Genomic DNA, 26,212 nt, shown 5'->3' with positions numbered 1-26,212 from the left:
ATGCCGCGCGCGCCCCGGTGCCGGGCGGTGCGCGCCCTGCTGCGCGGCCGCTACCGCGAGGTGCTGCCTCTGGCCGCCTTCCTGCGGCGCCTGGGGCCCCCGGGCCGGCGGCTCGTGCGGCGCGGGGACCCGGCGGCCTTCCGCGCGCTGGTGGCCCAGTGCCTGGTGTGCGTGCCCTGGGGCGCGCAGCCGGCCCCCGTCGGCGCGTCCTTCCGCCAGGTGGGCTGCCCCCGGCGACCCCGCTCGGGCCCGCCGCGCGGGAGAGGGGGGCCGCCCCCGCCCCGGCACCTCCGGACCTCCGCCCCTCCCCGCAGGTGTCCCGCCTGAAGGAGCTGGTGGCCCGGGTGGTGCAGAGGCTCTGCGAGCGCGGCTCCAGGAACGTGCTGGCCTTTGGCTTCGCCCTGCTGGACGGGGCCCGCGGCGGGCCGCCGGTGGCCTTCACCACCAGCGTGCGCAGCTACCTGCCCAACACGGTAACCGAGACCCTGCGCGGCAGCGGCGCGTGGGGGCTGCTGCTGCGCCGCGTGGGCGACGACGTGCTCGTCCACCTGCTGACGCGCTGCGCGCTCTACCTTCTGGTGGCCCCGAGCTGCGCCTACCAGGTGTGCGGGCCGCCGCTCTACGACCTCTGCGCACCTGCCGCCGCTCGGGCCCTCGCCACCCCCGGCCGCAGGCCCTGCACCCGCATGGACCTCGGAGCCACGCGCCAGGCCCGGAGCGCGCGCGCAAGGCGGCGGCGGGGCAGCCGCGGGGGCGCCTCGCCTCTGGCCAAGAGGCCCAGGCACCACGTGAGCCCAGAGCCCGAGCAGGGGCCGGACAGGCCGTCGTCCCGCGCCCACCCCGGCAGGGCCCACGGGCCGCGTGGCGGCGAATCTCGCCCAGTGACGTCCGCCAGGGCCCCTGCCGAAGCCAGCCCCCGGGAGGGAGGGCCTCCTGGGACTCGGCTCACCCCCGCAGCAGCCGCGCAGCTGTCTCCGGGGCCCCAGGGCGCACGCCTTCAGCACCTCGCCCACCCTGAGACCAAGCACTTCCTCTACTCCTCAGGAGGCAAGGAGCGGCTGCGCCCTTCCTTCCTGCTCAGCGCCCTGCAGCCTAGCCTGGCAGGGGCCCGGGCGCTCCTGGAGACCATCTTTCTGGGCTCCAAGTCCCCGCGGCCAGGGGCTGCCCGCAGGCCCCGCCGCCTCCCCGCCCGCTACTGGCGGATGAGGCCCCTGTTCCGGGAGCTGCTTGCCAACCACGCACGGTGTCCCTACGGAGCGCTCCTCGGGGCGCACTGCCCGCCTCGCGCCCCGGCCCCCGCGGAGGGGTCGAGCCAGCGGGGCGGCGGGGGAGCGGGCGTCCGTGGCCTGGAGAGGCGCGCGGCAGCGCCCGGGCACCTGCTGCAGCTCCTGCGGCAGCACAGCAGCCCCTGGCAGGTGTACGCCTTCCTGCGCGCCTGCCTGTGCAGGCTCGTGCCCGCCGGGCTCTGGGGCTCCAGGCACAACCAGCGGCGCTTCTTGAGGAACGTGAAGAAGTTCCTCTCCCTGGGGAAACACGCCAAGCTCTCGCCGCGGGAGCTGACGTGGAAGATGCGGGTGCAGGACTGCGCGTGGCTGCGCGGGAGCCCAGGTGAGGAGCCCCGGGGGAGCGGGGGTCTCGGGGCGGCAGGCCCCTCCCTCCCACCCTACGGCACATGGGGTGGGGGGCCGCTTCTGGCTGGAGCTGGGGTCCCACCGGACTCCACTTCTGACCCCGTCCTGGCCGGTTTACACACACCTTCGCGGTTCTGACGGATTCGGGCAAGCCCTGGGTGCCGGTGACAAGCCGTGGTCACATGTGACACACATGTGGGCAGGGCGGTGGCACAGACAGAAGTGTCCAGAGGCTCTCAGGAGCGCACCTGCATGTTGTTCGTCGTCCCTTTTTGACTTCCAGGTTAGCACCTTGAAACGGGCTGCTCGGGTAGGAGTGGGGGGGGGGCGGGGGCGGCAGACGAGGCTGCGCCACACACACCTGGTAGCCAGCATCCGGTGTGGACGCCCCGGCCAGGCCGGCAGAGGAGGAGGAACGGCTCTCTCTGGAGCAAGCCCCCGGCCCCATCTTTAGGAACGAGAGGGTCCCCAGGGAGCGGCAGGGTGCTCTCCTGCTAGGGGGGGTGGGCTGCCCATGGGGCTGACTGTGAAGCTGGGCCCCTCCCGCCCTCGTTGTCCGGGTTTGATGCGGAGTTTCCTCCGGACCAGCCACCACCCAGCTCCCTGTCGGCCGGCGCCCTCCTCCTCGGCACACCGGCGTCCCGAGTGCCGGGCACCAGCCGGGACAGACCTGTCCCCCGAGCTCCCAAATGTCGAGGTGAAAGAAGATTGCTGAGGTTGGCACCGGGGCTGTGCATTGCAGTCTCCGGGGGGCGGGGGGTGGGCAGTTCCCCAAGAGGCTCTGGGGCCAGGCGATGGCTGGCAGGGTGACCTTCCGATAACTTGGGTTTGTTAGTTGTTTTTTTAATTGTGGGAAAACAAGGCGCAGCGGCCATCGGCCCTCCTAACGCGAGACTGAGCGCACAGAGACGCTGCCAGGAGCGAGGGCGCCGTTGCGAACGTCCTCCCTGGCCTCCCGGTCCGTCCCTAACCAGCGCCTCCCTGCCCCGTGCGCTGTGGACGGGCCTCGGGGTCCCACACCCTCGGACAAGCCTTCACAGACCTTGCACTCCCAGGCCGTGGCCACTTTGTGGAAAGGGTGCAGTCTGTGGCCCCATCTTCACACGAGGTCGGCCGTGCCTCTGTGTACCGCGCACAGGAAGGAGCGGCACTCCCCCGGGAGGGCCCAGCCCCAGGCCTCCCTGTGTCCTTGCACACTCGAGCTGGGGCCCTGGCCATCCGTTCCTTCCCAAGGCCGGGGCCACACCCGGGCTGGACAAACGATGCAGGGACAGCTTTGGTCTCTAAGCTCGGCTCCGGCGGCCATCTCTTCTCCCCCACACCCCACTCCCCCCGCTGCTGGCGCACCCCTTCCTCTGTGCAGGCCCTCTGTCCTGGCGGGTGCCCAGTCCACAGCGCCGGGCGCCCTTGCCTCTTTGTCAAGCCAGCCCTGACTGCTGTCCTGCCTGTTGACTCCCGTCAGAAACCTGGTGCCCATCCCTTGTGGCCGGGCTGCCGGGCTGTCCGCGTCTGCCTGCAGGTGTTGCTAGGTGTCACACGGCGGATTCCTGACGGAAACTCTGGAGGTGCCCCGGCACCCCCCACGCACCTCCTGTCCCCCGGGGCCCACCGTGGCCGGCGGCTGCCCTGGTCCCCTTCCCCTGGGCACATGCAGCCACCGTGGGCCGGCCTACGGTCCTGTCGTCACGTCCCACTGACTTCCGTGTGGCCCCATGACGTCTTTTCCTAACTGTGGGTGGGAGTGTGCCCCTCCCGCCGGGGCCCCGTCGGCCTTCAGAGTAGAGTCTGCTGTCTTGGCCTCACCGGCTCATTGGGTCTCTGGGGGCCGCATCCCTCCATCCGCCTGGGTTACCCGGACCCCGTTCCTAACTCCGCAGGGGTGATCGGCCACGATTCCCTCTTCACTGTGCCCCAGGTTTCCACGTGTTCCCATTTCAATCATACTCCGCCAGCCCGTTATTCAGCTGTGTTACTGGTTTTATTGACACTCGAGCTGTGCAGCGGTGTGTGGTCCACGGCAGGCTTCTGAAGTTGTGCAGACGCGTGTGCTGTGTGCAGACAGGTGATCCATGTGCAGGTGCCTGTGCTGTGTGCAGACACATGTTCCGTGTGCAGATGTGTGTGCAGTGTGCAGACAGGCATTCCATGTGCAGATGAGTGTGCTGTGTGCCTACAGGCATTCTGTCTACGGACAGATGTTCCGTGTGTAGACCGGTGTTCTGTGTGCAGACGCATGTGCTGTGTGCAGACAGATGTTCCGTGTGCAGATGGGTGTGCTGATGCGTGTGCTGTGTGCAGATAGGCATTCCGTGTGCAGATGCGTGTACTGTGTGCAGACAGGTGATCCATGTGCACACGTGCATCCATGTGCAGAGAGGTGATCTGTGTGCAGGTGCCTGTGCTGTGTGCAGATGTTCCGTGTGCAGACAGGCATTCCGTGTGCAGATGTGTGTGCTGTGTGCAGACACATGTTCCGTGTGCAGATATGTGTGCAGTGTGCAGACAGGCATTCCGTGTGCAGATGAGTGTGCTGTGTGCCTACAGGCATTCTGTCTACGGACAGATGTTCTGTGTGTAGACCGGTGTTCTGTGTGCAGACGCATGTGCTGTGTGCAGACAGATGTTCCGTGTGCAGATGGGTGTGCTGATGCGTGTGCTGTGTGCAGATAGGCATTCCGTGTGCAGATGCGTGTACTGTGTGCAGACAGGTGATCCATGTGCACACGTGCATCCATGTGCAGAGAGGTGATCTGTGTGCAGGTGCCTGTGCTGTGTGCAGATGTTCCGTGTGCAGACAGGCATTCCGTGTGCAGATGTGTGTGCTGTGTGCAGACACATGTTCCGTGTGCAGATATGTGTGCAGTGTGCAGACAGGCATTCCGTGTGCAGATGAGTGTGCTGTGTGCCTACAGGCATTCTGTCTACGGACAGATGTTCTGTGTGTAGACCGGTGTTCTGTGTGCAGACGCATGTGCTGTGTGCAGACAGATGTTCCGTGTGCAGATGGGTGTGCTGATGCGTGTGCTGTGTGCAGATAGGCATTCCGTGTGCAGATGCGTGTACTGTGTGCAGACAGGTGATCCATGTGCACACGTGCATCCATGTGCAGAGAGGTGATCTGTGTGCAGGTGCCTGTGCTGTGTGCAGATGTTCCGTGTGCAGACAGGCATTCCGTGTGCAGATGTGTGTGCTGTGTGCAGACACATGTTCCGTGTGCAGATATGTGTGCAGTGTGCAGACAGGCATTCCGTGTGCAGATGAGTGTGCTGTGTGCCTACAGGCATTCTGTCTACGGACAGATGTTCTGTGTGTAGACCGGTGTTCTGTGTGCAGACGCATGTGCTGTGTGCAGACAGATGTTCCGTGTGCAGATGGGTGTGCTGATGCGTGTGCTGTGTGCAGACAGGCATTCCGTGTGCAGATGTGTGTACTGTGTGCAGACAGGTGATCCATGTGCACATGTGCAATCCATGTGCAGAGAGGTGATCTGTGTGCAGGTGCCTGTGCTGTGTGCAGACAGATGTTCCGTGTGCAGACAGGCATTCCGTGTGCAGATGTGTGTGCTGTGTGCAGACAGGCATTCCGTGTGCAGATATGTGTGCTGTGTGCAGATAGGCATTCCGTGTGCAGATGGGTGTGATGTGTGCAGACAGGCATTCTGTCTGCGGACAGATGTTCCGTGTGTAGACAGGTGTTCTGTGTGCAGACGCATGTGCTGTGTGCAGATGTTCCGTGTGCAGATGGGTGTGCTGATGCGTGTTCCGTGCGCAGACAGGTGTTCAGGCGTGGGTGTGTGTTCGTGTGCTGCTGGTGGCCTGTGGCGGGCTGGGGGCTCACACCGCAGGCGTCCCCCTCCCCGCGGCGAGGCGCTGACAGGCGTGTGGCCGTCCTCAGGGGTGGGTGTGCCCTCTTCGCCCTGCACGGCGGTATTCGCACTAGGTTTTATAAGGTGGGAGCACACTGCAGAATTTTTGCATCCCTGATGATCGCTTCCTGGTGCCTGTTCCCTCAAAGCGTGTGCTTGCGCCCGCAGAGCGGCAGCCGGCGGTCTCCGGGCGTGTGCTTGCCTCGTGGGCACGCCTGACCTGTTAGAGCTCGTGCCTGGCATTCCCATGGCCTCGTGGCCTCGCTCAGACCAGCAACACGAGCTGGTGTCTTCATCTTCCTTTCCGTCCAGCCTGGCGGTGTCTGCCACCGACCTGCAGACTCCCGTTTCTTTCTGGTGACCACAGACGAGCCTGGGTGCCCCATCCCTCTTCCCGATCTGTCCCCCATTCCCTGGCGGGGCCTCCCCGCTCGCCCCCGTGCTCTGCGTCTTCTCCATGCCCCCCCCAGCAGCACAAGGGCCTGACCTCCCACTTCGTTTCCCCACTGCCTTGGCTCTGCCCCAAGCTGGGACCGCTGTGTGTTCTGCGGTCAGTGCGGGTGGGCTTTGTCCCCTGCCCTCTCTCGTCGTTCTGTCCTCTGTCCCGAACCAGCCTCCGGACCCCCTTTCTTCTCCTTTATGGTTTTTTTCTGTGTCAGTTATTGGTGGTGAAGCCCCAGCTGCATATATGCCACCACCTGTGGCAGCCTGGTGGCTCCTACTCGTGATGCTTTTGAGAGTGTGGAGTAAAGTGCGGAGGAATGTGGAAAGGGCAGCTCGGACCCGTGGTGCACCTTCCGTGGGGGGAGGGGGGAGCCTGGTGCGTGTCCCACCAAGGGGGCCCTGGTTCATGTCCCTGGGCCGCTGATATGCGTCCTCAGCCCCCTGATGCGCGCCCCAAGGAGGGAAGGGGGCCCGGGGGCGTCCCCCCGCCCTGTGAGTGTTCGCAGCCCCACGGCATCTGGCAGCACCTAGCTCCTGCGTGACCACCTCTGCTTGTCTGAACCTGTCCGGGTTCAGCCTGGAAGACCCCGGGCATTTCTGGGTCCCGCTGCCGCTGGTGATGCTGCTTAATGACCATGTGTCACCGTACAGAGTGTGTCTCTGCTTCCCCGTCATCCTGCTTGTGAACGGGACTGGTGATGAAGCCTCCTGGTGTCTGTCCCGTAGAAACGGGACCTGAGTGCACGTGTAACTTCAGCTCTTTGGTGGCCACGTTACACAGTAAACAGGAGAGGTGACACCACCATAATAATGTCTTTCACTAAAGCCTAGCACGCCCGGACGTCGTCACTTCAGCGTATGACCCGGGGAAGCTTCGTTACTGACCCTCGTCCCCCTCTGGCCGTGGACTGTGCACACTGCGCCTCAGGCCCGCCTGCCCCGTTTCAAGCGGCCAGTGGTGGCCGCGATGGGCAGCGCCTGCGGGGCAGCCCTGGGTGCGGGGTTGACACTGGCTTCTGTGCCTTTCCCTTCCAGGGGCTCGCTGCGTCCCGGCCGCTGAGCACCGTCGCCGAGAGGAGGTCCTGGCCAAGCTGCTGTGCTGGCTGCTGGGCACCTACGTGGTGGAGCTGCTCAAGTCATTTTTTTATGTCACGGAAACTACATTTCAGAAGAACCGGCTCTTTTTCTACCGGAAGAGTGTCTGGAGCCAGTTGCAGAGCATAGGAATCAGGTGTCTAGATCAATGTCACTTGGTCATGTTTTTTCCTGTCCGTGTAGATGAGAGTCCTGAGTCCTGCCCACCCAGTGTGCTCGGGGCTCCCTGTGGGCCCCTCGTTGGGCACAGACTCCTGAGTGCCCCCCCTTCCTGTGACCTGTGAAGTCGGAGTTTGGGCTAGCTAGGCTCTGGGGTCTCAGAAGTAGAAGTTTATAGTGAATGGAAACGGCCGTGCAGGTTACTGGCTTGTCCCTGGCATACGGGTCGGATTCTATTTTAATTTGCACAGGACAAATGGGACCCTATCACAGGTTGATAAACCCCGCCTATTCGACGAGGTATGTGGGAGAGGTGTCTGGGGCAGAGGCGTCTTCGCGAAGCAGGACCCCGAGGCGGCAAGCTCGTTTGCACGGCCTCCGGGTGGCTGCTCCGTTGTCTCAGTTGCTCACAGGCTATTTCACGGGAAGGACTGAAGGACTGTGGTGAACATAGGCCGGGCGGGGTCCAGTCCGCGGACGGTGCGGCTGCCCGGCACACAGGCCCTGCGCCTCTGGGGCCTGGCCGACGTGCCCAGCATCCTCTCCGGCTTTGGCGAGGACCCTAACATGGCGGGATCTGGGATCCCGCGCCACGTCCTGCACTGGGGTCAAGCCCCCGGCCTGTGTGGAGGGGCCGGCTGGGGTCCCCTGAGCCACGTGGCGCCGGGCCTGTGTCCTGCACCTGGGGGAGGGTCTGGAGGCCTCATCGCCGGTGTGAGTTAACAGACAGCACGGCCTGTTTAATCACTTAAACATTTCACGGCACCTGATCCGAAGCAGCCACTGATGCTTCTTGTGGGGACTGTGGAATCTGCCCCTGCCTGGCAGGCACGTGACTCCCTCGCTGGGCTGGGCAGGCCATCAGCCTGGGGAGCACCTGGCCCCTCTGTCCGTGGGTGGTTCTGGGGGAAGGAGTGAAGGTCACGGATGACGAGCTGGCGGGTCCCTGGAGGGATGATTACGTACCACTGCGGGGGCCGCACACGTCACCTCCTCCCCCTACCCTTGCCCAGAGGCCCCGCCTGGTCCCAGCCTGTGCCACCGGGGGCCTCTGTGCTGGAGGGAAACGGGTGTCCTGGCCCGTGCTGTGGGAGGTGCTCCTGCAGGCTGCCGGCCACAGCGCCCCGGGGCCTGGCCGCGCCACGTGCGAGCTCTGGTGCTCTGCCAGGCTCGCTGGTTCTGGGCCCCGGCAGGGCTGCCCGGCCGCGTTCCCACGGGGCTCTCTGTTTCAGACGACACTTCGACAGTGTGCATCTTCGGGAGCTGTCAGAACCAGAGGTCAGGGGGTATCAGGAAGCCAGACCCCCTCTGCTGACATCCAAACTCCGCTTCCTCCCCAAGCCCAGTGGGCTTCGGCCAATCGTGAACATGGACTATGTTGTGGGAGCCAGAACATTCCGCAGAGACAAGAAGGTCATCACTGTTGTTTTCATTTCTAAGCAAAGTGCGTTTAAACCCTGGCTTGGTTTTGAGGTAGACAGGAGGCCCGAGGGGGGCCCCCCGAGGCACGTCAAGCCCACGGGAGGGCAGAGCACCATGATGGGGCCATGTGCCCGGGTGTGGAGAAGGAGCTTGGTGGCAGGCCTATCTTAGAGGATGCCTAAGGTGCCCCCCTCCCCACAGCGCCTCTGTTCCCGGCAGCTCTGACCCCTTCTAAGTGGCTCTACACAGTGCTGGGGTGACTTTGTCATGCGATGCTCCCAAATGAGAAAACAAGGCTGTTGATACTGACTGGGGACCTGGCTGGGTCTGAGTGGAGCGTCTCCCACCTGGTGTGGTCGGGGTCCCCCCATCTGTGGCCGGGGGCTCAGTAGGTAGAGAAGGGTGGGCCCTGTCGCTAGCTGCACTTCATACATGTAGTTTCTGAGATCCTGTGACAGGTCCCCAGGAGGACCCAGGGTGTGGAAGGGAGGGCCGTGGTGGGATCGGCCATCTGGCCCTTCCGGATGCTGGGAGGGTGAGAGGAGGTGCAGAGGCAGGGAGCTGCCTCTTCTCTGGGGGCCCCGTAGGTAGGGGTGAGGGGTCTGACCCAGGCTCCCTTTTGCCGGGCGTCCCCTGACTTTGCCGCCCGTGTCCCTGGCTGGCATGACAGGTGCAGCAGCTCACCTCGCAGGTGAAGACGCTGTTCAGCGTGCTGAACTACGAGCGGGCCCGGCGGCCCAGCCTCCTGGGGGCCTCCGTGCTGGGCATGGACGACATCCACAGGGCCTGGCGCACCTTTGTGCTGCGCGTACGGGCCCAGGACCCAGCGCCCCAGCTGTACTTTGTCAAGGTGGGCACCCACGAGTGAGCCTGCTAGGCACCTGAGGCTCAGGGGAGCGCCCTCCCGCCGCCACCACCTGCCCCTGCATCGTGGGCTCTGGCCAGGGAAGTGGGAGTGGCTGGCCTTCAGGCCCCTGCATTTGCCCAAATGAGGCGCCCTTTGGGGAATCATGTCTCAGGGAACCTAGAGGGAAGCAGGCCTGCCCGGGGTGCCAAGTCTGGGGCCGTGGGACAGGTGTGTGCAGTGGGGACGGGGCTGTCCTGGGCATCAGGGTCTCTTACCTGAGTTTGCTGACGCAGGTCAAGACCAGCGGGGCCTGGAAACCCCAGGTGAGCACACGAGCAGCTGTAAACACACACCTCTCTTCCCACAAAGGTGGACGTGACAGGGGCCTACGATGCCCTCCCGCAGGACAAGCTGGTAGAGGTGATTGCCAACGTGATCAAGCCTCAAGAAAACACCTACTGCGTGCGTCGGTATGCCGTGGTCCAGAGAACTGCCCAGGGACACGTCCGCAAGTCCTTCAAACGACACGTAAGACCCCTACAGGGTGTGTGTTCCACAGTGAGGGTGCCTGTGATGAGGGTGTATCTGCCCAACCCCCTGTGCTCACCTGGGAGCCCCTCCTCCCCCTGCCCAGCCCCCTGTGCTCATCTGGGAACTCCCCCCCCCCGCCCCAGCCTCCTGTGCTCACCTGGGCTTCCTGCCTCCAGGCCCCCGATGGCAGCTGAGGGTTGGTAGGACTTGGGAAGAAATTGCAGCATGGCTCATTTCTCTCCAGTCCCACCTCCCTGGACCTGCCCCCCCTCCATCCTGGCTGCTTGGGTGGCCCTGAACCCCGACCACCATCCCCTTGGGCTCGCCATGGCGGAGGGGTCCCAGGAAGGTGGGTTCCCCCACAGACTGGGACCCCCAGCAGGTTCCTTCGGCATGGCTTCAGTTGTCAGCAGGGTGACCAAGGGGCTGTTCTGTGGTCTGTGGTCGTGACCTACTCCCAGAGCCATCACCCTCCATCGTCAAATGGCAGTGGCCTGCCCCTGATGGCGACTAGGTCTCCGGGCCCCGGGGGGTGTGCACCCGTCTCACGCCCCCCCGTTTGCCAGCAGGTGTCCACCTTTGCAGACCTCCAGCCATACATGAGACAGTTCGTGGAGCATCTGCAGGAAACGAGCCCCCTGAGGGACGCCGTGGTCATTGAGCAGGTTGGGGGATCAGGCCCTCGGCTCACTGCCGGGTGGGGCGTGGACGTGGCCGAGGCCACCATCCGCCCGGAGGGGCCCCTGGTGTAGCCTCTTAGTGAACCACGCAGCCAGAGGCCTGCGGCCGCCTTCAGCCACACATCTCCCTTTCCCACCTGGCCAGGTTCCCTGCTGCAGTCCAGCTTTGTTAGACGTCCTCTCCCTCAGCCTGGATTGTGAGGACAAAGGAAAATGTGCCCCTTCCTTAGAACAAGTGGGATTTGCTCTGTAGCCCCACCTGGGGTTGACCACCTAGTGGGAAACCCATTTTCCTTGTTGTAAGCAGGGGCTGCTCTGGAGTGTGGGGCCCTGGGTGGTGGATCAGCCCACACAGCTCTGTGGCTTTGTGCAGAACCAGTTATTAGGGACAAGCCTGTCTCACTCACTGAGGCTCTGAGACGTCCAGACCCCTGTTCTCCCGCTGGGGCCCCACCAGGTGCTGCAGGCCACACACCCTGGTGCATGCCGTCTGGGCCCGCGTGGCCTGAGGACCACCTAGGGGGATGTCCAGCGTGGTGCACCTGCCTGTGTGCGTGACGTGCCCTCGCGCCCCCGCCTCTCCCCTCCTCCAGAGCTCCTCTCTGAACGAGGCCGGCAGCAGCCTTTTCCACCTCTTCCTGCGCCTGGTGCACAACCACGTCATAAGGATTGGGGGCAAGTAAGTCTGGGTCCTGTGAAACCCTGTGTCGGGTGGCGTCCCGGATCGGACAGGCGCCGTGGCCACTCTGCCAGGGTAGCAGAAGCGAGGCGTCCGGGGTTCCGGAAGTCCTTTGGCATTTAAATGCTGGCAGATAATTTATTTGTGCAGATAAAACCCAGCTTCCCCGGGTGAGCACCTGCATGAAGACCCCAGGGTGTGTCTGCTGAGAGCAGTGGTCCTGGGGGGGCTAAGGCTCACGGCCAAGGTCATTAGAGGTCACCTTGGAGTGTGGGCACCTTCCCTGGGGTCACACCCTGTGCGCTACGAGTTGGAAGCTTTCTAGGAGGTGTTATGTTATGACCGTAGTACTTATTAAAATATAACTGCGTAAGGCGTTATCAACCGACATCTGCATCCTGAAAAGCACGCTCACAGATGCACGAAGGGGTGAGCCTTGACCAAGGGGGTGCGCCTGCACATGCCTGTAAGTAGCACCCAGGTCACAAGAGGACTTGCTTGTGGGGCCACACCTGTGACACCCCCTTGTTGCCTGCTGTGATCTTTATGAAAACGGCTGAGCCCGTGTGGCCGTCGCATGTGTGAACAGATCCATGGCAGGGCTGTGTGGGAGCATGTGACAGGCCCGGCTCACGCGCCCCGGGTCTGCGTGCCTGTGTGCCCACGGGATGACCGTGAGGCCCGCCGTGGCCTGCGCTACCTGCGTCCCGTCCCCCAGGTCCTACGTGCAGTGTCAGGGGATCCCGCAGGGCTCCGTCCTGTCCACGCTGCTCTGCAGCCTGTGCTACGGGGACATGGAGAGCAGGCTGTTTTCCGGGATCCACCAGGATGGGTACGGAGCCCCTTCGTGTGCGCGTGCGCGGTCCCGCCTCCAGCCGCCTCGTGCGCGTGCGCGGTCCCGCCTCCAGCCGCCGCGTGCGCGTGCGCGGTCCCGCCTCACGGCCCGGGTCCTCTCAACGCCGACGGCGCCGCTCTCACGTGTTTGTGGGGGTTCACGCGGGAGGTAGCAAGCAGGTGGTGAACGCAGGCTTCGGACACGAGCGGTCTCAAAGGCGGCCAGGGCGCGTTTCCGCGGCCCCCCCCTGCGCCGCGCCCCCGGACCCCCCAGCGCCGCGCCCCCGGACCCCGCGCCCCGCCGCCGCCGCACCCGCTGGGGGTGCAGGCCTCTGGCCAGGTCCTCCGGAGAGTGGACTTCGTGCTGGTCCCGGGGCCCCCGCGGCCCCCGCTGTAGTGCTGCTCGGCCCTCTCGTAGGCTGCTCCTGCGTCTGGTGGACGACTTCCTGCTGGTCACCCCTCACCTGGCGCAAGCCAGAGCCTTCCTCAGGTAGGGGCCCCACGCGCGTCCCACGGCGCCCCTGTGGTTCGCGAGCCGACCTCACGGGCGGAGTCGTGCTTCCCGACCACCCCGGCCCCTGGTGGATGGCGCCCTGCGCCTCCCGGCCGCCCTGAGAGTCCCGGCTGCAGCCACGGTAGCTGAGCGTCCGGGGGTGCTGGAGCCGCGGGCGTGGCTGCGGGCGTGGGTGCTGCCGGCGCGGGGGGTGGGGAGCGGGCTTGGGTGGCCCAGTGGGCAGGGGCGGCGTCCCCGGAGGCCCCTGTAAGTCGGGGTGTGCGCTGCGCCGGCGGACAGCAGGGGGGCCAGGGATACCCCCCCCCCCCCCCCCCCCCCCCCCCCCCGGAGGAAACAGGTGAGGCCCTGCACCTGCCGCTGCGCCCCTGGGGCGTCTTTCTCTCTGTAGGCCACGTGGGAGGGACAGCGGGCTAAGTGGTGCTCCGAGGCCTAGGACCACGTGGAGTCTCGAGTGTGGGGGCTTGCGTTAGGCAGGGTGTCCCCAGCACTGTCCCCCCGGGGCCCCAGGAGTCCGGGGCTGATTTTCAAGTGTGCCTTTCCAGAGAAGGAGAAGGTCGTTAAACCCAGGGGTGTTTGCTTTGGTCGCTGGGCTGTCGTTGAACAAATCCATCTGGGCAGCGTCCCTGCAGCCCAAGCTGCCCGTGGGGGATTCCCAGCAGCCCACGGGCTCGCCGTCCACAGCAGCCCAGCACGGTATTCCCACAAATGTACGTTTTCCAATGTGTATTAGTTATTAGTTCAGAGACAAGTCCAGATCCTCGCATACAGCCGTCTTCTAAGGTCTTAGCCACATGTGGCCAGTGGTAAACCAGGGGTTCAGTACAGGGCCCAGCTGCTATCACAGAAAGTTCTAGGGATGACACTACAGGCAGGTGGCTGAATGGGTGTCAGGGTTCCGCCAGGGATGCAAGCCACTGGGGATGGACATCCTGTGTCCAGGGGAAGATTTTTGAGGATTCGGCCCTGATGCCGGTGTGGGTGAGCCCGGCGGTCTAAGGTCCACGGGGCAGGCGCTGGGGCTGTGGTATCGGGAAGTTGCTTCCCTCCTTGGTTCACCTGTCCTGGACATCAGGCCCTCCCTAATGCATGGCCCACCCCGTGGTGGACAGTCTCTTCCTTTAAAACTGGTGGGTTATGGTTGTAGATCTCATCAGGTGCTCATGTGACACTGTGACCTATAGCTGTACACGTGGACGTGGCTGACTGGCTGGCCCGTGGGCTCTGCCTCCCCCCAGGCCCCCGTCTCCCCTACTGTCAGCTGGTTCCAAGCTGACAGCTCACCTGTGACCTGTGACTGGGGTCATCTGGTGTCTGGTCGTGGCCCTTCCCTGGCCCAGCCACCCTGCTTCAGGCGCCGGCCTCGCTCACCCAGAAGCCTCTGGGGACAGGCACTTGGAGTCTTAGCAGGGCCATGTCTGGCCTTCCTCGGACACCTCCCTGGGGCCCACAGATCCCCGCCTCCCAGTGGCTGACGTGGCCTCTCTGCTCTAGGACCCTGGTCAGAGGTGTTCCTGAGTATGGCTGCACAGCCAACTTGCAGAAGACAGCAGTGAACTTCCCCGTGGACGACAGCGCCCCAGGCAGCGCGGCCCCCCTCCAGCTGCCCGCCCACTGCCTGTTCCCCTGGTGCGGTTTGCTGCTGGACACTCGGACCCTGGAGGTGTTCTGTGACTACTCCAGGTGCGTGTGCCCGCAGGAGAGCACGGGTCAGCACCCCCCATTCCCGCCGCTGCATCACCCCGTGGGCTCAGGCCAGGGGTGCCCCGCTTCAGACGGGGCAGTGGGCTGAGAGCATCCGCCAGGTGAGCGGTTTTCTGCACTTGTTTTGGTAACAGGTGCAGCAGACCAGGGGTCACTGGTGTGTTCTGCGGGGACCTTGCTGGGCATAGGTCTCTTTAGGGCCAAGCCACACACCTTAACGCCCACCGTGGCCTCGATGGGTCACGTTTGTCCCTCTGAAACAGGGCTGTGAGGCGGGGGGCCTACTCCCAACACAATACCCTGGGACCTCAGGCTGCCACGAAGAATGCCACGGGCAGGCTGGCTAAACCACACATTCACATGCCTCTGTCCGGGAGGCCATGAACCTGAGATCCACGTGTGGAGACGGCTGGTTTATCCTGACGCCTTGCTCCCTGGTGTGTGGTCCCCTGTGACTTCATGCTCTCTGTGTTCTTGCATCACTGGTGTCTTTTTTTCCTGCAAGGATGTGGGTCCTGTCGGATCTGAGCCCACCTATGGCCCAGGCCTTAATCACTTTTTAAAGACCCTGTCCCCACATGGAGTCGCATGGGTTAGGGCTGCAACACAGGGGTTTGGGGACACAGTTTGACTCCTGACAGCCAGCGTCTCTGAGCCCAGGAGCTCCCGGGCTGTGCTGAGTCTTGGCGCAGACACAGGCAGACTCGAGATGGACGTGGATACACGAATCGCCTTTTTTATGAATAAGACCTACAGATCCCAGAGCAGGGGCGGGTGGTGGGCCTTCCCCTTGCTGTTGTTGACCAGCTGTCCCAGCTGGAGCTCTCCCGACCCCACGTGGCCCCGTCCTGGGGTGCTCTTTGGGAAGAGGCAGGTGCAGACCCCCTCACCCCCGTGCCCCGCTGCCCCTGCCCCTCACGCCGGCCCGCGTCTTCGGTTGTTCCCGGCTCCCAGCCCTCCCCCGCCGTCCGGGCCCCGTCTCTCTGTGCCCCGACCACACCAGTTTGTCATGAACTGCACACCATTTACTTGCTCCCCAAGAATCTGTGGCCATTTGGGGGACAGCATCCCATCCAGGGACTGTCACTGGGTGAGGATGACGCCCGGGAGCCGTGGGTGTCGCGGGGCAGCTCTGCTCCCGCAGGCCCTGACAGCACGTGCCTGTTCACAGAAGCGGCCCTAAAGGCCCAGCAGCGGAGGCGGAGGCGCCTGGGCACCGCGACGGTGCTCTGCGCTCGAGGCAAAGCCTCGACAGGCCGAGGAGGAGAGTGGGTGCCATCTTAGGAAGGACAGTGACAGTGCGGACTTCCCAGTCTTCCCCGAGGCCCAGCACAGGCGAGGTGGGGAGGGGGTGCCCGGTGCCCACACGGGCAGGTGAGTTTGGCGCGGCAGTTGGGGTCAGGGCGACCTCACGACCACGTGAGAACTCGTCTCCTGAGAACTTGGGGGAGCCGCCCCAGCTCTGCCTCTCAGCACGCCCAGGAGCAGCAGATGGGTGGAGAGGCCATCCGGCCTGGTGCCAGGCGGACAGTGAGCAGCCGGGGCGGGTCAGGCCAAAGGAGGCTGGGAGTGGCTCTGAGCGCCTGTGTACAGGGAAGGGGATGCCAGCTCGCAGCCACGTGTCCTCACTGAGCCCGGCGTCTGGGGCCCGTGGCTGCTTCTTGGACGTGTCCTTTAGGTGCAGGTGAGAGACCTGCCCCTGGTCAGTCCGCTCCATGGGGAGCAGGATTCAAATGCGGGCCCGGCTCTGGCATTCTTGCTTCTGTGCACCGAGCTCTGCACGGGTGGACGCAGAGGCTTGTAGCAAACGGCAGCAAGACGCCGCCGTGGACCCTGATCAAGGAGGTGAGGGTGACAGTCCTCAGCACGGCCCCCAGGACTGGCCATGCAGGCGCTGGCAGAAGGCTCTGCCTGCCCTCCCGGGGTGCTCCGGCCCCATCTGTCCCGCGGGCTCCTCTTGGACCCCAACACTTGTGCACATCCCTGAGGGTGGGGCAAACCGGACTGACCTTTCTGGAAAGCAGTGAATTCCTATTACGGTCCTTGAAACATTCATACATTTTCCCAGTAATGGCACATCCAGAAACTCATCCTCGAGAAAAAGATTCGTGGATGCCGTCTGAGATTCCACCGGACTGGATGCTTGGGCAGCGTGACTTAGCACCGCTGTCAACAAAACGATCTAAATCGAGGCTGTGTAGATGTTAGGCCTCACCAAGAAGAATCCTTAGTTTGCCATTAAGATTGCTGTCAAGAGGCGCTTGCGGGACTCAGTCGGTTAAACATCTGGTTCTTGATTTTAGCTCAGGTCATGATTCCAGGGTTGTGAGTTAGAGCCCTGAGTCAGGCCCTGCGCTGACAGCACGGGACCTGCTTGGGATTCTCTCTCTCTCTCTCTCTCTCTCTCTCTCTNGGGTGTGCGCTGCGCCGGCGGACAGCAGGGGGGCCCCCCCCCCCCCCCCCCCCGCTGTGCCGCACACACGGAGGAAACAGGTGAGGCCCTGCACCTGCCGCTGCGCCCCTGGGGCGTCTTTCTCTCTGTAGGCCACGTGGGAGGGACAGCGGGCTAAGTGGTGCTCCGAGGCCTAGGACCACGTGGAGTCTCGAGTGTGGGGGCTTGCGTTAGGCAGGGTGTCCCCAGCACTGTCCCCCCGGGGCCCCAGGAGTCCGGGGCTGATTTTCAAGTGTGCCTTTCCAGAGAAGGAGAAGGTCGTTAAACCCAGGGGTGTTTGCTTTGGTCGCTGGGCTGTCGTTGAACAAATCCATCTGGGCAGCGTCCCTGCAGCCCAAGCTGCCCGTGGGGGATTCCCAGCAGCCCACGGGCTCGCCGTCCACAGCAGCCCAGCACGGTATTCCCACAAATGTACGTTTTCCAATGTGTATTAGTTATTAGTTCAGAGACAAGTCCAGATCCTCGCATACAGCCGTCTTCTAAGGTCTTAGCCACATGTGGCCAGTGGTAAACCAGGGGTTCAGTACAGGGCCCAGCTGCTATCACAGAAAGTTCTAGGGATGACACTACAGGCAGGTGGCTGAATGGGTGTCAGGGTTCCGCCAGGGATGCAAGCCACTGGGGATGGACATCCTGTGTCCAGGGGAAGATTTTTGAGGATTCGGCCCTGATGCCGGTGTGGGTGAGCCCGGCGGTCTAAGGTCCACGGGGCAGGCGCTGGGGCTGTGGTATCGGGAAGTTGCTTCCCTCCTTGGTTCACCTGTCCTGGACATCAGGCCCTCCCTAATGCATGGCCCACCCCGTGGTGGACAGTCTCTTCCTTTAAAACTGGTGGGTTATGGTTGTAGATCTCATCAGGTGCTCATGTGACACTGTGACCTATAGCTGTACACGTGGACGTGGCTGACTGGCTGGCCCGTGGGCTCTGCCTCCCCCCAGGCCCCCGTCTCCCCTACTGTCAGCTGGTTCCAAGCTGACAGCTCACCTGTGACCTGTGACTGGGGTCATCTGGTGTCTGGTCGTGGCCCTTCCCTGGCCCAGCCACCCTGCTTCAGGCGCCGGCCTCGCTCACCCAGAAGCCTCTGGGGACAGGCACTTGGAGTCTTAGCAGGGCCATGTCTGGCCTTCCTCGGACACCTCCCTGGGGCCCACAGATCCCCGCCTCCCAGTGGCTGACGTGGCCTCTCTGCTCTAGGACCCTGGTCAGAGGTGTTCCTGAGTATGGCTGCACAGCCAACTTGCAGAAGACAGCAGTGAACTTCCCCGTGGACGACAGCGCCCCAGGCAGCGCGGCCCCCCTCCAGCTGCCCGCCCACTGCCTGTTCCCCTGGTGCGGTTTGCTGCTGGACACTCGGACCCTGGAGGTGTTCTGTGACTACTCCAGGTGCGTGTGCCCGCAGGAGAGCACGGGTCAGCACCCCCCATTCCCGCCGCTGCATCACCCCGTGGGCTCAGGCCAGGGGTGCCCCGCTTCAGACGGGGCAGTGGGCTGAGAGCATCCGCCAGGTGAGCGGTTTTCTGCACTTGTTTTGGTAACAGGTGCAGCAGACCAGGGGTCACTGGTGTGTTCTGCGGGGACCTTGCTGGGCATAGGTCTCTTTAGGGCCAAGCCACACACCTTAACGCCCACCGTGGCCTCGATGGGTCACGTTTGTCCCTCTGAAACAGGGCTGTGAGGCGGGGGGCCTACTCCCAACACAATACCCTGGGACCTCAGGCTGCCACGAAGAATGCCACGGGCAGGCTGGCTAAACCACACATTCACATGCCTCTGTCCGGGAGGCCATGAACCTGAGATCCACGTGTGGAGACGGCTGGTTTATCCTGACGCCTTGCTCCCTGGTGTGTGGTCCCCTGTGACTTCATGCTCTCTGTGTTCTTGCATCACTGGTGTCTTTTTTTCCTGCAAGGATGTGGGTCCTGTCGGATCTGAGCCCACCTATGGCCCAGGCCTTAATCACTTTTTAAAGACCCTGTCCCCACATGGAGTCGCATGGGTTAGGGCTGCAACACAGGGGTTTGGGGACACAGTTTGACTCCTGACAGCCAGCGTCTCTGAGCCCAGGAGCTCCCGGGCTGTGCTGAGTCTTGGCGCAGACACAGGCAGACTCGAGATGGACGTGGATACACGAATCGCCTTTTTTATGAATAAGACCTACAGATCCCAGAGCAGGGGCGGGTGGTGGGCCTTCCCCTTGCTGTTGTTGACCAGCTGTCCCAGCTGGAGCTCTCCCGACCCCACGTGGCCCCGTCCTGGGGTGCTCTTTGGGAAGAGGCAGGTGCAGACCCCCTCACCCCCGTGCCCCGCTGCCCCTGCCCCTCACGCCGGCCCGCGTCTTCGGTTGTTCCCGGCTCCCAGCCCTCCCCCGCCGTCCGGGCCCCGTCTCTCTGTGCCCCGACCACACCAGTTTGTCATGAACTGCACACCATTTACTTGCTCCCCAAGAATCTGTGGCCATTTGGGGGACAGCATCCCATCCAGGGACTGTCACTGGGTGAGGATGACGCCCGGGAGCCGTGGGTGTCGCGGGGCAGCTCTGCTCCCGCAGGCCCTGACAGCACGTGCCTGTTCACAGAAGCGGCCCTAAAGGCCCAGCAGCGGAGGCGGAGGCGCCTGGGCACCGCGACGGTGCTCTGCGCTCGAGGCAAAGCCTCGACAGGCCGAGGAGGAGAGTGGGTGCCATCTTAGGAAGGACAGTGACAGTGCGGACTTCCCAGTCTTCCCCGAGGCCCAGCACAGGCGAGGTGGGGAGGGGGTGCCCGGTGCCCACACGGGCAGGTGAGTTTGGCGCGGCAGTTGGGGTCAGGGCGACCTCACGACCACGTGAGAACTCGTCTCCTGAGAACTTGGGGGAGCCGCCCCAGCTCTGCCTCTCAGCACGCCCAGGAGCAGCAGATGGGTGGAGAGGCCATCCGGCCTGGTGCCAGGCGGACAGTGAGCAGCCGGGGCGGGTCAGGCCAAAGGAGGCTGGGAGTGGCTCTGAGCGCCTGTGTACAGGGAAGGGGATGCCAGCTCGCAGCCACGTGTCCTCACTGAGCCCGGCGTCTGGGGCCCGTGGCTGCTTCTTGGACGTGTCCTTTAGGTGCAGGTGAGAGACCTGCCCCTGGTCAGTCCGCTCCATGGGGAGCAGGATTCAAATGCGGGCCCGGCTCTGGCATTCTTGCTTCTGTGCACCGAGCTCTGCACGGGTGGACGCAGAGGCTTGTAGCAAACGGCAGCAAGACGCCGCCGTGGACCCTGATCAAGGAGGTGAGGGTGACAGTCCTCAGCACGGCCCCCAGGACTGGCCATGCAGGCGCTGGCAGAAGGCTCTGCCTGCCCTCCCGGGGTGCTCCGGCCCCATCTGTCCCGCGGGCTCCTCTTGGACCCCAACACTTGTGCACATCCCTGAGGGTGGGGCAAACCGGACTGACCTTTCTGGAAAGCAGTGAATTCCTATTACGGTCCTTGAAACATTCATACATTTTCCCAGTAATGGCACATCCAGAAACTCATCCTCGAGAAAAAGATTCGTGGATGCCGTCTGAGATTCCACCGGACTGGATGCTTGGGCAGCGTGACTTAGCACCGCTGTCAACAAAACGATCTAAATCGAGGCTGTGTAGATGTTAGGCCTCACCAAGAAGAATCCTTAGTTTGCCATTAAGATTGCTGTCAAGAGGCGCTTGCGGGACTCAGTCGGTTAAACATCTGGTTCTTGATTTTAGCTCAGGTCATGATTCCAGGGTTGTGAGTTAGAGCCCTGAGTCAGGCCCTGCGCTGACAGCACGGGACCTGCTTGGGATTCTCTCTCTCTCTCTCTCTCTCTCTCTCTCTATCTCTCTCTCTCTCTCTCCCCCCCTCTCTCTCCCTCTCCCTCTCTCCCCCCCTCTCTCTCCCCCCACCTCTCTCCCTCCCCCTCTCTCTTGACATGTAGACATTTTAAAAAATTGCTGTCAAATAGCATTTAATAAGATGAAAACTTGAGCTCGAGGTAAGTGTATTCCAAGCTGGTGCTGAGGGATATGCCCCAGGACACAGGTTACATGGGTCATGGCTGCATTTTAGGTGCTCAGGTGCAGACAGGTGGTGGCATGGCTGGGATGCCCATGGGTGCAGGCAGGTGGTGGCCATGCCAACGGGTGACTTTCCTCCCACTGCCTGTGTCTTCCACGTTTCCCACCTTGAGACCACAGTCATGGGTCAGGCTCTCTGTGGGATGACCTCCTCCTTCAGGAAGCCCTCAGGGCTGCCAGAATGCACCAGACAGTGGCCTCGAGGCCCAAGCTGCCCAACTGAGCCCGTGGAGACCTCGCCCAGGAAGGCGTGTGTTTGTGCGTGGTCAGCGCATTGGTCGAGTCACACAGATTTTGTAGGTGCTGTGTGCCACGTGTCAGTGACAAACATGTAAATGGCCCGTACTGTGACTCAGGTGTGCGTGGTACATGGTGCCCGCCCTGCCTGGGTCCTCCATGCTCTGTTCTCCGCCCTCTGGAGGGTCCTGGCCTCACACAGGGTGGGGCCGGGTGTGGGCAGACACACGCGTGTGATCAGAGTGCATGCTTGACCGTGGGTGCCTTGTGTGTGCGTGGAGGGCTCAAGTTTCAGGGGTTCCCACTCTGTGCCGCAGTTACGCCCAGACCTCCATCCGCTCGAGCCTCACCTTCAGCCAGGGCGCCAGGCCTGGGAGGAGCATGCGTCGCAAGCTATTCGCAGTCTTGCGGCTCAAGTGCTGCGCTGTGTTCCTGGATCTGCAGGTGAGCACGTGGCCGGGGGCGCCAGCAGGCTCCGGGGCCCAGGCCGGCCGGCTGAGAGCTACGCGTGTTAAATACACGGTGTTTGTGTGAGTGCCTACACGTGGGTGTGAACGCCCTTAGCCCCGCCTGGGCCCGTCTCCCCGGGCACCTGGATCCCTCCCCACGGTGGGGTGGGGGTCCGAGGCCTTGGGGCTCAGGCTCTAGAGCTGCTGGGCGCCCACGTCCCATCCCTCTGTGCCTGTGCTGCCCTCCAGTAGCAGGGAGGGGCCACCAGGGCCACTTTCTCCTGCCTCCATTTGACCTGGTGATAAAGCAAAACAAATTCACATTCTGGATGTATTTGCAATGTTTATTTTTCTTTGTGACCCAGGTAAACAGCATCCACACGGTTTATACAAACATTTACAAGATATTCTTGCTGCAGGCCTACAGGTGGGTTCACCGGCCACGCCACCATGTGCCACAGACCCTTTTCCCTCGGCGCCCCCTCGGCCTGGGAGAGTGCCCTGCCCTCCGGGGTCCCAGCTTACGGCTGGGGCAGCATCTGCAGGTTTCCAGTCGCGCACACTACGGCTTGTGCATGTGCACGTGCGCTGCCCAGTGTGGGAAGTGCCTGTGTCACCAGGCGGTGAGGCGTGGGCAGCGTGGCCTGGGTGTCCCACTCCTGTGCCCTGCCCCAGGACCTCGCAGGGGCCTCGGGTCTTGGAGAGAATTGTGCCGATGCAAATGAGGGTCCACGGCGCTCTGATGTCCCCCAGAAAGGGGTGGTGGGACGTGGGTCCCAAGGAGCCCAGCTGCCATTCTCGCCCCACGGATGGTGAGCTTCTGGAGCATTCTCCATCCCTGGGAGGTTCCAGGTCGTTTCACTGAGAATGTGGATGCGGCTGGGCAGTCGTGGATCCTGTCCGTGTCTGTGCTTTTCTGAGTCGTGAGGGAGACGTTTTCCCCTTGAGGCTGTGTTGACACTGCCGGTCGCACCGCCTGCCCCGGCCTCAGGGACACAGCCGGGCTTTGCTCCGGCTCCGGGGAGCAGCTGTCCTTCCCCTGCAGTCAGGCCAGACGGACGCGCGAGCTGTGGGGCCAGATGGGCCGCGCATCTGCGTAGAGCCCCCCAGCCCGCGTTAGCCAGAGTCGTGTGCTTGTCCCGGAGCGAGGATGCCGTCTCGTGGGAACCGGCCAGGGCTGGGCGCAAGCTCCCACCGTGGGTTTCCCGCCAGAACCCCCTCCGGGCCCTGAGGGCCTGTGCCCATGGCAGCCGTGGGGGCGGTGTCTGCCCAGTGTTCGTCCGCTGTCGTGTCCCAGGAGGGCCTCAGGGCTCCTGTCCTGTGCCCCGCCCGCGGCTGTGGTGCTGCCCTTCCCTGCCTCCCCAAGCGCCGGGCCTCTGCTCTCGGGAGCGAGCTGCCTGGACGTCCCTGACGGCATGCTCAGTGTGAACATGGACGTGCCCCCTGCGCTGCACCCAGCTGGACGGGAGGGCGGACGTGCCCCCCGCGCTGCACGCAGCTGGACGGGAGGGCGGACACACACTTGATTCTCAGCCCCTCCGATTCTAGGAAGAACAGCCCGGTGGTGCTTCCTCAGGGGCAGGCCAGTCCCCTGGCCAGCTCCACGCCCCTGGTGGCCGGGTCACGTGCTCCAAGGAGGGGCCCTGCTGGTGGACCTGTTCCTCGTGGGCCCAGGCCTGGGACACCGGCCCACCAGGGAATGTATTCGGGTCCTGGGTTCAGGGAAGGCACCCTCGCGGCTCTGTCTCCTCGTGAGGGGGTGTGCGGCCCCAAGACAGCGGCGCCAAGAGCTACCGGCTTCTCCGGCCACCGGCGGGAGCGCCAGCCGTCTCCACATACGGAGGCTGCGGCAGGTGGGAGATGCTGAGAACACCGCCCTCTCCGGGGTGGGAGTGTGGAAGTGTGAGGCTGGCCGGTGAGGGGGGGGCGAGGCCGTGTGTGTCCACGTGGCCCTTGGGGCAGGACCCTCTCGTGCACTGTCCAGTCGGAACCCGCAGGCTCCGCTCCTTTCGCAGCTGAGGGTGGGCGTCCTGCTGGAGGCGCTGGGAGACCAGCCTCCGCCTGTGGAGGCCTCTTCCCATTCTGCACCGAGCACCCACTCCAGCGAGGGTCCTCCCCCAGCAGAATGTGCTCCCTCCAGGGCCCTCCCCGCCGGGCTTCAGGGAACGTGCTCCCTTCCCTCCGACCCCGGGACCCCCCACATTACATGTGTGCCCTTTCAGAGCCAGCCGGTTCCTGCAGGCGGGAAAGTATTTCCCACGTCAGCACGGTTACTGTGCCCTTGAGGGCAGGTTACTGGTCGAGCGATGCGCATGCATGTTATTCCAGAAGGGGCCTAGGTGGTTAGTGAGCGCCTGGTGAGGCCATGTCATGCGGTTGGCCGTATGCACGTGCGTGCACCCACAAACACGACGTGCATCCACACACACGCGTGCCCGTATGTGTACCTGCAAGCCGAGCGCACGCGCACATGCACACACGCGTTCCAACGGGGGGACGTTGGCTGAGCAGTGTCCCTCGCTCAGGTTCCACGCGTGTGTGCTCCAGCTTCCGTTCAACCAGCCAGTGAGGAAGAACCCCTCCTTTTTCCTCCGTGTCATCTCGGACACCGCGTTGCGCTGCTACTCCCTCCTGAAAGCCAAGAACTCAGGTGCGCAGAGAACTGGGTGCTGCTGGTGGGCTCTGAGGGGTCACCTATGCTGCTGGCAAGGCCCAGATGCCCGCCCACTTCAGTACCAGCGCCGTGTGCCCTGGGAGCGCCTGCGCTGCACCTGCTGCCAGCCGAGTAGTCGGGGGCCTGAGGGAGGGAGGGAGGCTTCTGCCTGGGGCTCCGCGTCTGCAGCTCGGCCTTCCTCCACTCTCCGCCCTCCACGGCCTCTCGCAGAGGGCTCTTGTCCACCTGCGGCTTGGGCCGGGCCGTCTCCCCAGGTTTCTTGCTATTTCCTTTTTGTGCAAGTTTCTTCAGAGAAGCGGAAGGATGTCAGCTGTCAGGGTCCTTGGTGCTTGTGTCGGTGCTGTCCTTGTCCTTGAGACGAGATTGCCTGTGACCTCTGCTCCTGGGCTCGGGGGCAGGGACCCCAGCCAGCATCGGAGGGGAAGAGGAGTGGGTGGTGCCTTAGCCTGTCCCTGTGTCCCCCCCCCCCCCAGGGATGTCCCTGGGGGCCAAGGGCGCCTCTGGCCCGTTTCCTTCTGAGGCCGCGAGGTGGCTCTGCCTGCACGCCTTCCTGCTCAAGCTGGCTCGTCACAGCGGCACCTACAGGTGTCTTCTGGGGCCACTCCGGGCAGGTGAGTGTGGCCCAGCACGCCCCAGCCCCCCGTGTGCCTGCGCAGCAGTGAGGGCTCCTCCGTGCCTCACTGGTGGTGGGTGGGTCTGCAGCCTCAGGTGATGGGGTGCAGGCGCCCCGGGTTGCAGGCTCTTTCTCACCCGGGGCCTAGACACCCACTGGTCACTCCCTGTCTCCACACCTCCTGTCCCGGGCAGAGTCCCCCAGGCCCCTCCCCAACACTGGCACAGGGGACCCCAGCAACAAGCCTTTCCCAAACGCCCCTCCCACCCACCCCTCCTGGTGCCCGGAGCTCGGCCTCTGCACACAGGCCTTGCCTGCTTGGCCTTCAGTGGAGTCCCGAGCCCCAGGGGGTGGGGGATGGGGGGAGACCAGTTTGTTCTAGGCCAATCTGATCCCACTTGTCCCCTTGAAGCCAAAGCACAGCTGTGCGGGCAGCTCCCACAGGCCACCCTGGCCGCACTGGAGGCAGCAGCCACCCCCGGCCTGCCTGAAGACTTCAGGACCATCTTGGACTGATGGCTGGTCTCACAGCCCAGGGCAGGCCCCACGTGGCTCCACATCACGGAATGACCATGCACTGCTGGCCTGGCCGGCGCCCATGTCCTCCAGGGAGAGCGCCCACCCACCACCAGCTAGTGATTGGGGTCACTGACCACCAGAAGGGGGCAGGCAGGAGAGCCTGGCTGAGGTGTCAGGCCAGCTGCATAGAGCATGTCCCGACCTTTGTCACGCCCCCACCCCACCCCCTGCTCGGAGAAGCCCCCATCTGGAGTGGGGGTGCAAGGAGGCATGTGGGGTGCTCGGCTGGACATGGGCTCCTTTCTGCTGACCTGCCCTGGGGCCTGCACTGCCCACACCTACCCTGAGGAGCCCTCCCTCAGCTTTGTCCAGAGTCCATGCCTTATCGGGCTTTCCTCAGAAGCCAAGGGCCCAGTCAGCTGTTTGAGACCCATCCCCACCCCTACCTGTGACCTCGCCCTGTCCCTCTCACCTCACACTGGCCTCCTGGAGCCTGAGTGTCTGCCACGTCCTATCCATGGCCACCCCCACTTCCGGACTCTTCCCTGCTGGCCCTTGCTCAGCACACGGTGGCCCCAGGTTATCCTGGGAGCACTCTTCCGCGTGGCTTCCTACCTCTGCACCTGCGACCACTCCTGTGACCACTCCTGTGACTTCTGGGGGCCACAGAAAGAACGCCCTGAGCCTTTGTTCTTGTAGGTTTAATGTTCCTATGTTTGCATTAAAGCACGTGCTGTGTTGCCGGGAGCCGCACCGGCCTCTTTGGATGGCAGTCACAGCAAGGAAGTGGCAATGTTTGCAGCTCCTCCC

General features: G+C 63.7%; 1 protein-coding gene across 8 annotated transcripts; it reads left to right on the top strand.

Moving 5' to 3' along the window:
* TERT (telomerase reverse transcriptase) lies at positions 1-26,212 on the top strand. Of its 8 annotated transcripts, XM_039238032.1 has the most exons (16): positions 1-219; positions 315-1,608; positions 6,976-7,171; positions 8,427-8,607; positions 9,287-9,466; positions 9,833-9,991; positions 10,564-10,659; positions 11,268-11,353; positions 12,072-12,185; positions 12,606-12,677; positions 14,193-14,381; positions 21,465-21,591; positions 21,962-22,023; positions 24,122-24,246; positions 24,744-24,881; positions 25,296-26,212. In XM_039238032.1, exons 1-16 carry the CDS (start codon positions 1-3, stop codon positions 25,397-25,399), a joined length of 3,342 nt encoding a protein of 1,113 aa, XP_039093963.1. In that variant the 3' UTR covers positions 25,400-26,212. The 8 variants fall into 8 exon arrangements, with proteins under 8 accessions (XP_039093963.1, XP_039093957.1, XP_039093960.1 ...); XM_039238026.1 differs by lacking the exons at positions 12,072-12,185; positions 12,606-12,677; positions 14,193-14,381; XM_039238029.1 differs by lacking the exons at positions 12,072-12,185; positions 12,606-12,677; positions 14,193-14,381; positions 24,744-24,881; positions 25,296-26,212 and adding an exon at positions 23,319-23,449 and having other exon boundaries at positions 24,122-24,250.

This window comes from Hyaena hyaena, unplaced genomic scaffold, assembly GCF_003009895.1.
Source record: "Hyaena hyaena isolate Hyena2069 unplaced genomic scaffold, ASM300989v1 scaffold_134, whole genome shotgun sequence".
Taxonomy (NCBI): domain Eukaryota; kingdom Metazoa; phylum Chordata; class Mammalia; order Carnivora; family Hyaenidae; genus Hyaena; species Hyaena hyaena.
Note: the sequence above shows the minus strand (reverse complement) of the source record. Positions and strands in the feature narration are given on the sequence as shown.

Excerpts from the sequence above, each read along its gene's own strand:
- TERT (XM_039238032.1), top strand. The coding sequence starts at position 1 with ATGCCGCGCGCGCCCCGGTGCCGGGCGGTGCGCGCCCTGCTGCGCGGC. Across the intron at positions 9,992-10,563 it reads GCAAGTCCTTCAAACGACAC|GTGTCCACCTTTGCAGACCT; the intron begins GTAAGACCCCTA and ends GTTTGCCAGCAG. Across the intron at positions 10,660-11,267 it reads ACGCCGTGGTCATTGAGCAG|AGCTCCTCTCTGAACGAGGC; the intron begins GTTGGGGGATCA and ends CCCCTCCTCCAG.